Raw genomic sequence first — 12,216 nt, 5'->3', positions numbered from 1 at the left:
TATTATTGAATTACAGTTTCCAGAGCCAAGACGCCCATCATCTCTTTGCTAATTATCACCAGATGTGTCATGCTCACAGGTACAGATCAGAACCCAATAGCACGACACAGATACAACCAGTGTTCAGATTGTTCAGTTTAATCAGGTCAGGGACAGGCAGGGTCAAAACCAGGAAATCCAGAAGTCAGGCAAACAAGTCCGAGAAGGGGCAGGCAGAACAGGGCTCAGAACCAGGCGATCCGTCAGAGAGGCAAACAAATCCAAACAGGGGGCAAGCAGGAAACTCGAGGTCCGGTAACAGGCAGGCAGGGGTCAAAACCAGGCAGGACAGGTAACTAGGCTAGAGATAATCAAACGCTGGAGAGCTTGGCAGAATAGACAAGACAATCTGGTAGAGGACAAGTGAGAGTGAGGTGGTATAAATACTGTGGAGTAATGAGGGAATGAGTAACAGGTAAAGGGAAGGGCTGGGGAGACCAGGTGAGGGGAGTGAGCTGATTGCAATAGCCTGGAGGAAGGCGGGATCTGAAATGACAGGAGAGTTAAGATGTGTCAAACCAAAAAACAACAATAATATGTGTCTAACTTGTGACACTCTGACTATTCTTACTGCCCCATATCCCACCGTGGGACCTGTGAGTGTACATGGACTAAACAACGGCTAGCCAATAAGGTCGCCAGCAGGAACCATTCTCAAAAATAGCACAACAATTGACCTTTTAAGTTGTGTCCACTTAAGCGTATTTCCTGAGGCCAGCATGAGCGCTCGGATGAACGAACCTACGAGAATTTGGCTCTGTTAAACTTCAGTTTATGAACCAAGATGTATTATTTAGCTATGTAGTCTGCCTAATTTCATTAATGCATAAATATGGAATAGGCCTGCAAAACTCTGCCAATCCATGTGAAATACAGTTTTAGTTGTTTAGGGATGTATAGGGATATTGCGGTTCATAGACTTATATTCTGGAAAACGTGTAACAATGTTTGAAATGTTAACTTTGAAAAATGTATGAATTGGCACCTATTCCCATAATAGCTTTTAGACCGTGCACTGTGTAAAGATGAATTCATTCAGATCTATGGGGGTGAGCTGTGATTTAATGATGTGACCCAGCAGCGGCTCACAGCTACGTTAATTCTCTTATCGCCAGTTTTTATCTTTTGATGTGCTTCAGATGAATGACATTTCAGCAGCGCTCCACTCAAACGGCACTGGAGTCGTTTGAATGGCTCTAGCCCAACTTTGGAAGTAATGTAATTATCAGGATATTATTTGGAATCGTCTCTCCCGCTGCTCTTTGTTTTATTTTGCTTTTTGTCTATTACCTAGCGAAACGACTTCTGCTCCTCGCTTCTTTCAAATGACAATCTCCGGTGTGGTTCCATTCATCACGCTGGAAATGAGTTATGAACTTGAAATGTTTGTGCACGATTATTTTAATCTGCCAAGGTGATGATAGGTTTCACCGTGTCAGCAGTAAAGAGAAGCACGCCCGTTCATAATAGAGCCTCATTACTTCACTAACTGCGGATCAGCATTTCTGGGAAGTTGGTGGAGACCTTTTGTGATTACATTTAAATCTCCTCCTCCTTCAATTACTTTAAGATCTTCGATCTTGATGATTTGTTAGCCAGATCATTTTGAAGTTAATCTATGACCCTCTATATAACCTCTACAATACTAATTACAACATGGCTGACAGAGCCAACTAATTATTTAACCAGTCTAGAAGAAAAAAATAAGTGAATTGAACAGAAGAGCTCCAAAATAAGAAATGTTCTCCCTAGTGCTAATTTGTAATCTTATTATTTAATATCAGCTATCAAACCCAAAACCAAACTTGCAACCCACACACGAGTGTGTATACTTATAACAAACTATCTGCAATCTTGCAACAATCATTTGTGAAATGTGAACCTTTAGGTCTTGGTGCATTTAAATGGTCTCTAAAATCCCAAAGTTGCCTCCGGAGGGATGTCACAACAGAGACGCGAAATACAGATATGCATAATATGTCATCTTTAAAACTTAAATCATTTCACCCCTGTTACTAGCCTTCAACTGTCGTATTTGTAGTCACTGATTTGACAAAACACTTGTATTAAATATATGTGTATGCCCTTGGATAGATATCGTATCCTATGGCTGAAATAAAAGCACCGCACCACTCACTTACAGTACGGCTCTACATCACTGAGCAGTTGAAAATGCAAGGCGTTGGCAGGGAACCATTAGTATCAGAAACTTGTTTACAGACTATATATTAAGCTCTGTGGTGCAGCACATTTTGTCCAATTTAAAAGCACTAGCAAACCTATCTTCAGCAGCTCTATGCTATCCTCCAAAGCTCCTGTTTTGACACCATGTTTCCCTGTCAGGAGCAACAGCGGACACAGACAGCAGGCAGAATCGCTACATGGATCCCAGTCATGGAATGCCCACAAACATTTCATCTCGGAGCAGTCATAACTCTCGCGAAACCCACAGACAGATGCAGCTGGCAGCCAAAATGAACACACACACAGCGAGAGGTGGAAAAACGACGCACTCTGAGGGCTTGTTAGTGCATCACTCTGTCTTGTGAGAAGTGTCTGGATGTTGTTTGTTCCAGCAGTCGCAGAGGTGTGTCTCTTAACTCCCCTGCGTCCTTATTCCCGCAGCATTTTCATCTCACTTTTGCCTAGGTTCAGTTTTTATTTAGTTTTCATCTATCAGGTCCTAGAATTCCAATTTCCTGTTTTTCTTTCTTCAATATATATAAAGCGCTGTCTGTGTGATCGTCACGCTGTACTAGCCACAGGCTCATATTTGCAGTAAACACTGTGAATTCTTGCCTCAGTTAACGCAATCTCTTTTCACATTGAATAATATATTTTAGGTCTGGAGAAAAAAAGGGATGCAGACTCTTCCTGGGTCTAATTAAAAAGCGGGATGTTTGGTTAGAGGGGGAGAAGAGAGTGAGAGGCATGAAAGCAAAGATCAAAATGTGACTCACTGACAGCAGGAGTCTTCAGATGGAAGACAAGAGGTAGCAGGAACTCCATTTACTCCACTGTGTGAGACACTTGGAGGCACAACGCATCTCTGAGCAAATCAATCTGGCAAATTGTTGTTTGATTTCTCCTCTTCATCTCCAACTGTAAATGAACGCCCTAAAGTCTCCCAGTCAACATCCTCTACAAACAGAGGAATGCAAATCACAAGGTGCGTTTCTTTTGTGCAGCTTTTGTTCAAATGTTAGGCTGTGCATGGAGCAACAGCAGGGGAGCATTTTGAGGGGCTTTTAAAAAGCTGAAACGTTGCCATTGACTTCACACATCAGGTACTTAAATTAAAGAAAGAAAGCTAAGGCGAGAAAAGTGGAGGTAGCAAGACTTAGTAATGGTGTTTACAAATGTCATCACAACAGGAGGGGAAAATGTTGCCCAGGCAAAACAAGCCTTCACAGAGGGATTTGGTGTTTGATCTGTGGAACAATTCTAGAGCGACTTCAAATGGGAAAAGGTATCGAGAGAGGTTAAAGGGAGACAGGTTTTTTTCATGCATTTGTTTGTCAGGGAAGCGAAGCTACATTAAGATAATTATTGCTTGCATCTGAGGTACATTTGTCACTTTTTATGGGGTTATTTATCAAAAAAAGATGCTAAACATGTATTATTCAGGCTGCTCAGCTTTGATTGTTTTCATCTTTTCTCTTTCTCATATAATTGTGGAATGAATATCCATGGGAGGCTGGTTGAATACGTTGATACATTCTCCTTGTGCTTACTGAAACAGGACATGTTCACTATTGTATAGCCCATAATTATCAGATTAATCAGTGGATAAAGGAATTAGCATGAGGATACATTTTTGATCATGAAAATAGTAGTTTGATAAAAGCATTCGTGGCTCAAGGACCACTTGCTAGCTTTTTGGCAGCTTTCTTTATACTTCTCTACAACTATAAACTGATACAGACTGAAATGAGGTTTAAATATGCAGAAAAGTTGACCTTAAGTTATAATTGTTCATGTCAAAATAAGCGTCCTTTATGGTAGAAGCCATTATTCGATTAGTGGATTGACAGCTGGAACATTTGTTATGGTTTTTGTCCAAAAATCGTTTTGCTATCGGACTGACAAATTGAGACCTTATACAACCTAAGAATTAGACGAACTGCCATTCTATAGACCAAACATTTAATTGATTATTTGAGAAAATTAGCACTGGATTAATCAATGAAGAAAATAGTCGTTGATGCCCTACTCTAACTCAATCCCACAAAGACTGCCTGGAGCCCTATTACTCACTAGGGCATGCCATGTGGATTAATACGCTAATGAACATAGGCCCCAACAAATGCTCACTATTTACCAATTTACTCATAAAAGTACATAATTTTTGTGCAACTGTTTTTTACATTTGAGTAACAATTACAGTAGTCACATGAATCTCAAATATTAGAAACAAACACTTTGGTGGCAACAAGAAAATGATGATTCTTATTTTTTAAAGAGGCCCTATTACCCTTTTTGAGGTGTTACCTTTCCTGTAGTGTGTATTATAGGTTTCTGTGCATGTAAAGGGTCTGCAAAGGCTAGAATCATCCAAAAATAGCATAATAGGGCCCCTTTAATGCAAACCATTTAGACATTTCTCATTGTATATCCATAATGGTATTATTAAAGAAAAACATTTACCAGACAGCAATGCCCTGCTATACATTTTTGCTAAAATAAGACATGGCCTTTATGAAAGATCTCTTACTTATTCATAAGCCAAGGCTTGTACTTCACTTTTTCTCGATTTTCATCATCACGTCTTTGATGTTCCTTGGGTCAGAAAATGCCTTGCACCCTCTTCTCTCACCTGTGTTTCCAATTCTCTTTGTTTGGAAGTGTGGGATTTCTTCACCTGTATCCTACCCTTATCTGCTCAGTGACCTCTCCTTTTGTACAAACCAGACACCTCTTCAAAAGCTCGGATACAAAAGCCCAGCAATCATTTCACTGTTTCATACACATTCTCTTTCAGTCTTCTCTTTCATCTTCAGCCTCCCTTGCTCCTTATCTCCCCCAGTTTTCCCTTGAATCAGAAAAGGTTGCGATCAGATAGGATTCAGATTTTGGATGGAAAGTCTTTTTTTACAGCAATATCCCAAAAACATATTCTCACTTGTTTTGATCTAAATAAATCCTTCCACCTGTCGGGATAATCTGATCTCACCTGACTTCTTTGCCGGCAGGCTACATAAAAACAACACAGTATCAGATCATTTGTTTCATATCTTCAACACACACCTGCCTAAAGTCAATATCATATTTCAAGCAGCAGAAAAATCATTTTCAAAGAGTAAGTTCTTCATGCTGAATCAAGCAAGTTGCATTTCCACAGTGCGCTCCCCCGCTGATGTATAATTAGTGGTCACTCCTGCAGTTAGGACAATGAGGGGGGGGGGGAGACTTTCAGCTCCAGGGAGACTTCCAAACTGTGGACACACACGGAGTACAAATAGACCCCCCTGAGAGACCAGTCAATTAGTTGGCTTTCTAAAAGGACTGCTGTGCAGTTTCTTGTCACCATGAATGATTGGTTGTTCATTTAACACATATGTTACCTTTAGTAGTGGGAAGTCACAAGGGGCTGGTGTGCAAATACTGAGCATACTGAGACAAAGGCACGTGTACAACAGCATCGTAATTATATTCATGCTTCTCACACAGTTCTACATTATTCATTTGTGGAATTTACCCTATAAAGTATAGACCTGCGACATGACTTGGGGACATTTAAAGGGGTCCCTATTATGTTTTGGGGGGTTTCCTGTGTGTAATATAGGTATTTGTGCATGTAAATGGTCTGCCATGGCTAAAACCCATGTTATCCCTCCAGAGGGAGTTTCTCTCCCACACGTCACAGAGTGACTTCACTATGTATTTACGTGACAATTTATAGACCAATAATCGATAAAATAATGATTTGCTGCCCTAATGTAAACTATCACAGGATGTCTCAGCTACGTGGAGCAGACTTGTCTTTATTGGAACACAATAGGTATATTGGTTTCACCAGTGCAGAGATGAAACTACTATGGAAGGTAATTAGACTACAGGACAGCATACAAACACTGAAGACAGCATGGGGTAAAGGACTGACCTTTAGGGGACAGCAGGTGTCCACATCCTCTTAGATTCGCGTTACTGAAACCACTGTAGGGTGACAGCATACACAGTCCATAAGAAGTCAGGAGAAGGTCATTAATTATTAAACTACAGTTTCTGTTCAGATGTAAAGCTCCAATAAATGTTGCTCAGAAAATCAAAGTTATGGCTTAAAATATGCAAAATAAGCAGCCTCAGAAGGTTGTTCAATGGCGTCCTAAAACATGATCCAGAAAACCATTCGTTTAAAATGTCAAGAAGACAGTGTTGCACAGTGATGGGAGGCAGTTCGTCAAAGGTCACATTGGCACTTGAGTGAAAGAGTGAAAAAGTGTCAGGACTATTACCGTGTGCCAATAGAAAAGGTGGCTCAGTATGACCCGGGTCAAATCTCCAACCAGCCACCTTTTGGATGAACTCTCTGTACCAACAGCCCATCAGCAAGCTTCAGGCACTTTGCAGTTAAAAAAAACCCGGAGGCCTTTTGGGCTTAAAGCCAACGTTTTAATAAGCACATTGACTGTGGACCTGTTGAGGCGAAACCTGACCGAGGGGCATGTTTGACACAAGGCCACACAGGGTGAGCAAATGTTCGTAACAAATTCACCCTAGAGGCTTCAGGCAGGGCCGATCAAAAATTCAAAAAACTCCCCAGGGAACAAGAACGTGACTGTATCTTAAAAGTATAAATACATAATCAAGACAAATTTGCTAGTTGTTATGAAAAGGATTAGTGGCATCTATTTAAAAAGGTCCTCCCTGTTTGGAAGCCATTTGTGTTTGTCTTGACATTTCCAAAAGACCTGCTGCGCTCAAATTTTAATGAGTGCTGGCATTATCACTGGAGTGTTCATTTGAGATTCCTATGAGGGCGGTTGGATATTGAAGATGACAACACCTAATCAATTAGACCCGCGGCCTCTCAGATATAGTGCCACGCTGCAGTCGCTCCATCTCTGCTACCGAGGAACAACACGTCTGACTCCGTCCCTTTTATGAGGGCGCATTAATCTTAACCCTCCTCATAAACACCATTAGACGAACGCACGCGTCTCTCAACACGTACCGCCGCACATTGTTCAACCAGCGTTAATTAGCGTCATCATACCCAATTGTTTACTTGTGGCGAATGATCATCTAATTAGGTGACTTCAGATGGAGGATGCAAATATTATGGATAGATTATAACGTGATCAGTTGCAAACGGCTCCTGCAGCGGCTTAAGGAAGCTTAACTCTGTAGGACAAGTATCAATCACATTTATATGTAAATAGATGTAATTATCTGTTCTAATCATCACACATTACTCATGAGGCAGGGAGGAGAAGGGCGCTTGTTGCTCTGCTTCTTTGAAAGCTGCACAAGTGTGAAGGAGACAAAGCCACTCAAAGACGTGCAGCGCCGAGCCAAGAAATGTTTCACGGCTGTAAAATAACACCTACTTACTGAAAAGCCTCCTCATAAAAGATTCTGTGAGCAGTCACTAAACGGCGAGACACTGATGCTATTTTTTATTTCTTTTTTATCAAGGAACACCAAGGTTAGGTTAGCCTAGTTTTAGAAATATCATGTTTCAAGAATTTCAAGTCACCAATATTCAAGCACTGCAAAGATACCATCTCAAATAGTCATTTTGTGCAAAAAGTGAGGCATTTGGAAGGCGTTTTATCTCAAAACAAGTGGAAAATGAACACACCTACCAAAAACCAACATGAGGGTACATTTATTTTGTGTTCAAGCCTTCTCCAAACTGCCCAAAATGACGGCTTAGAAATACAGAATCCTTTGTTTAAATATATTTTCTACCTAAAAACGCTGAAATCACCTACAAAATGTGTAAACAGTAGGTAAAAACTTCCTTAGGCCACTGAAATCCATGAATTATAAAATAAAAACTACTTTCCCCTGTGTTTTAGATTTTTCAATAACACACCCTTCACCTTCAGGCTGATGTATCTCTTCTCCATTGGCCTTCACACTCTGGAGAGAACAAGGTTTATCTGTAAGAATGTTGGAATTCTGTGAAGAAATCACAAGGTCAGCCTGAGGGTTGAAAAACATGCGGCTGTGCCTTCTCTTGACTGGAAAAGCATGCCAGGAGTGCATGATGCGCCCAGGAGCTGTGACACACAATCCCCAATCGATAGAGGAGAAACAGAGATGTCGTCATGTGTAATGCCTAGCCGGTGGCCTCGGTCTTTGTTTTCTGTGGAGAGGAGGGAGGGCTGTCTGAAGATCACACACGGATCCGTCAGAATTATAGATGGGGCTGAAAGACATGGTGAGAAACTCTAAGCAGCTCATTCTATGGAAAAAGCTGCATCGTGTAAATGGAAATGTACAGTACCTTAGTGCAGTGGTGAAAGGTTACTGCATTTGTCTCATACTGCCTGTGCTGCAGCACCTCTTTTCACCCTCTGTCTGAAACCAGAGCTAATTCTGCTCTGATTGGTTAGCTGGCTGGCTCTAGCAAGGTAACAAGGTATTTGTACACTGCAGTATTATTACTTTTACTTAAGTATAAGATCTGAGTACCACCTCTGCTAAGGTGCATATCAGTAGCTAAACAACAAGTATTCTTCAGTTGCTTGTTCAGGGTGACTTTCCTCTGAATTCTACATGCTGCATGGCCGTGCAGTCATGTCTGATCAGTGTAAGCTCGTGTGAACTCAAAGAAGCGTCTCAACTGTAATGCTTTGCTTAATTTTTTGTGAAAGATGTAAACATTTAGATTTAACATTATGTAGACGCTGATAAATGCCAGCAAGCAGCCGAGCTCTGGCTCTTAATTGCAAAGTCATTAAAAGATCTCAGATGTAATTTTCCAGTTTGCGGTGTCTTCACAAAGCCTGCCTTCTTCTCCTTCATTTAATCAGTTCATCAGCCTGCTCATCAACAGTTGCTTTGTGCCAAACTATCAACGTAATTACGGGGGAAACATGGAGCGTAATTATGGAAAATGGATAATTCATTTTTGGAACACTCTGCTGCCTTTCCTTTACACCAAACCTGATAAGAAAGTCTGAAAATGCTCAGTGGGTCTTCTCTTAATTACTTTCAACACATATTGTCTTGTGTTCGTGCCTTGAGTTTTATTAAATTCTGCTTTGAACCATTGAAGTTTCATCATGAAACTATTTCCAACAAAAAGCCCCATTCTATAGATGTTCTCTCAGAACAGATGCCAGTTAAAAACTAATTTCACTTTCTCTTTGCCATATGAGTTCAATGAATAGAAAAGGAGCTAAAACGTTTCTTTAATTACCTTGAGAATCACTGAAACAGTGTTTTCTTTGTTACGTGGTTTAAAGAGGTGGGACCTTTTGAATTATTTGGCGTTTTAAAATACAATGTATCACACTGTGTGGACAAAAGTATGTGTACCCTTACATTTTACAGCCGTTAATGATGCTTGAACACCCAAAACCAGAAACATGAATGTGCTATAAATCCTATTAATTCAGAATGGCATTAGTGAAGTCTAACACTGGTGAATCGGTTGTTTAGAATAACCAACATCAATATAGGACGATAAAATCAATAACTTAGCTTCACAATGCTATTAACTTTTGTAAAATAATCGACACATAAGCACAAACAGACAAAATGCTATGTACTCCCTTTTGAATAATATGGCTTGGGCTTTTTTTATGAAAGGTAAACATGGAAATCTGCTATGCATGCCTTGTCAATGTTGAAAGGGGTACAGTTTGTTGTCTATGGAGCTTATGTTTTAAAATTCCTAATGAAGTTAAAAAATGACATTGTATTGTTTGACAGTTAAGCGGTAAACAAGGTTAAACTGAAATAGCGCAAATGTGCGCCACAGTGCTCGGCAACAATTTCAAGATCTGTACATGCTGAGGATAGCGCTTTCAACTTGGTATACTTCACTGCTTCCTCCATCGGAACACAACAGCAACATCAGTGCAGACAAATTTTACCACGTTTCATGTGAATGCAGCTTTAGGGTTAGGCAACTAAAACACTTGGTTATATCTCACACAGGCTCCGCCCTCTAGTGGACTCTATGGGTACTACTCTCATCAATGATATGCGAGCATTCACACACTGAAGTTGCATAAACGTAGCCAGCCAATCGGGGCGAGCCTACCTGAATGCCTGATTGTCATCCTTTTCTCTTCAGCAAGCAGGACAATACCTGACAGAGAAAAGTAAAACCCCCCTTGATGAGAGCCTGGCCACCCATCTGCTCCCACAGCCAGCAGGCTGGGCGGAGAACCTCTGCCCCGCTGCCGCGTGACAGGGCGGCTGCAAATAACACAGGCGTGTTGGGCGTCTTGCTGATTGCTCTTCTGCAAGAAGCCCCCACCTCACCGGATTAGAGTGATTACAGCCTGTTACAGGACGAAGTGGTTGGGATTCCAGCGGTGGTGTGAAGAAAGGAGTCTAGAGCCTCTATCATGTACGTTGGGCTCTATTCTGTCCTATTTACAGATACTGGTGGACAGGGGGCTTGCTCATTCCACAATTAAAGTGTATGCAGCAGCCATCTCGTCCTGCCATGAGGGATTTGGCGGCAGGTCAGCCTTTATTCAACCGCTTATGGCGCGTTATTTGCAGGGGGTCAGGAGACAGCGCCTAGTGGTGCATCTCTCCACCCCGCAATGGGATCTGCCGTTGGTGCTCGGGGCTCTGGTCACAGAACCATTTGAGCCTCTGGAGCTCTCCTCCCTGAAGGCACTATCATTGAAAACAGCTTTGCTGCTTGCCTTGACTTCGGCCAAAAGAGTGTGCAAGCTGACCGCTCTGTTGGTGCACCCGAGTTGCCTTTTGAATCGGGGTGACCGTAGCGGGGCAACAATCAGACCGAACCCCTCCTTTGTTCCCAAGAACCTAAGGAGTTCGTTCAGGTCGAGGACTATACAGTTAGACGGCTTTGGTCCACATTGGGGACAGGGAGGTATAATTTGCACCTCCTCTGCCCGGTGCGTGCGCTGGCAAGTTATGTAGGGCGCATGTCTTCCATTAGGCGCACTGAACAGCTGTTTGTGTGCTTTGGGGATGGTGTGCCCGGTAAAGCTCTGCCCAAGAAACGCCTGACAGGATGGCTTTGCGAGTGCATCTCACATGCCTATGGACAGGCAGGGAGAGCCTTCCCCACTGGGGTCCATGCACACTCTAAACGTGGTATGGCTGTATCAACAGCCTTGTTCAACGGCCGGGCACAACACTTTATTACATGAACACGCGCACATTAAACAAGTAATTTTACAGTAAACAAATTAGACATTTCGGTGAAACTTAGCGGTGCACGGACTTTTCAACGGCTCCATCATATTTATTTTACGAACGGAACGGAGCATGGGGAGTTAGATACGAATACACGTCCAAGCCCGCTGCCTCTCTCACGCACTCCACTTTGCACTCGGCCGGGGGAGCCCCGCCCGGATAGACTTACGCGCGGCGTTCGGGTGGCTCCATATTCGAACGGGGCGGAGGAACTGACGAGTCAACGATGTGGGGGTAGAAGTCGCTTTGCCGTACTCCTGTCTGTAAAACCGGGGTTCATCTTGCCGGAGGCAAGACACGAATATAAATGATCGCAATGTCTATGCATTTGGGGGGCAACTATAGAATGCGTCCGAGGCGGGGAGCCTATTTGCGGGACAGCAGGTTGTTGTAGCGTGGGTAGTGTGAACGGGGGACTTGTCCGGTGCACGTCGGCTTCGCAGAACCGGCGCGCCCAACTCCTCCGCACCTCTTCAGCCCCGCGTCGAATGTACATGACCCTATCTCTGTGAGTGTGTGCGATATGTAGCACATCTCACCACGTACTTTTATCACTCCTTCCGAGGAGGTCGGGACATACCCCGTGACGCGTGTGGTACTTAAGGGCCCAGGGATTCCTCGTACCCTTTTAGTATTCCCGGGTAATACCAGGTCCCCCCAGTCTATGGATGACTGGGTGGGCAGAGGGGGGGGAAGTCGTCAGGACACAACGGGGGTCGGTTCGTGTCTGCTACTTTTCCTTCGGTCTGTACAGATCTCCTATTTCGGAATCTTCCCCGGACTGCATCTGGGTTTCTGCGGTGGCAGGTATAAGGA

The 12,216-nt window shown here is 42.8% G+C and overlaps 1 protein-coding gene across 5 annotated transcripts in view; it reads left to right on the top strand.

The window, feature by feature from the left end:
* Positions 1 to 2,587: 2,587 nt before the first annotated feature.
* Positions 2,588 to 12,216, top strand: part of LOC104955003 (protein shisa-6 homolog) — a 29,203-nt gene continuing 19,574 nt past the window's right edge. For 3 of the 5 annotated variants that reach the window (XM_010782225.1, XM_010782226.1, XM_010782224.1), the window contains exon 1: positions 3,484 to 3,508. In XM_010782225.1, coding sequence (XP_010780527.1) covers positions 3,499 to 3,508 — 10 coding nt within the window. In that variant the 5' untranslated portion in view covers positions 3,484 to 3,498. Of the gene's footprint in view, positions 2,627 to 3,483; positions 3,509 to 12,216 lie in introns of those variants that run through there. The other 2 variants (XM_010782228.1, XM_010782227.1) reach the window with 2 other exon arrangements.

Source organism: Notothenia coriiceps, unplaced genomic scaffold, assembly GCF_000735185.1.
Source record: "Notothenia coriiceps isolate Sejong01 unplaced genomic scaffold, NC01 NC01_scaffold00024413, whole genome shotgun sequence".
Lineage (NCBI taxonomy): Eukaryota > Metazoa > Chordata > Actinopteri > Perciformes > Nototheniidae > Notothenia > Notothenia coriiceps.
Note: the sequence above shows the minus strand (reverse complement) of the source record. Positions and strands in the feature narration are given on the sequence as shown.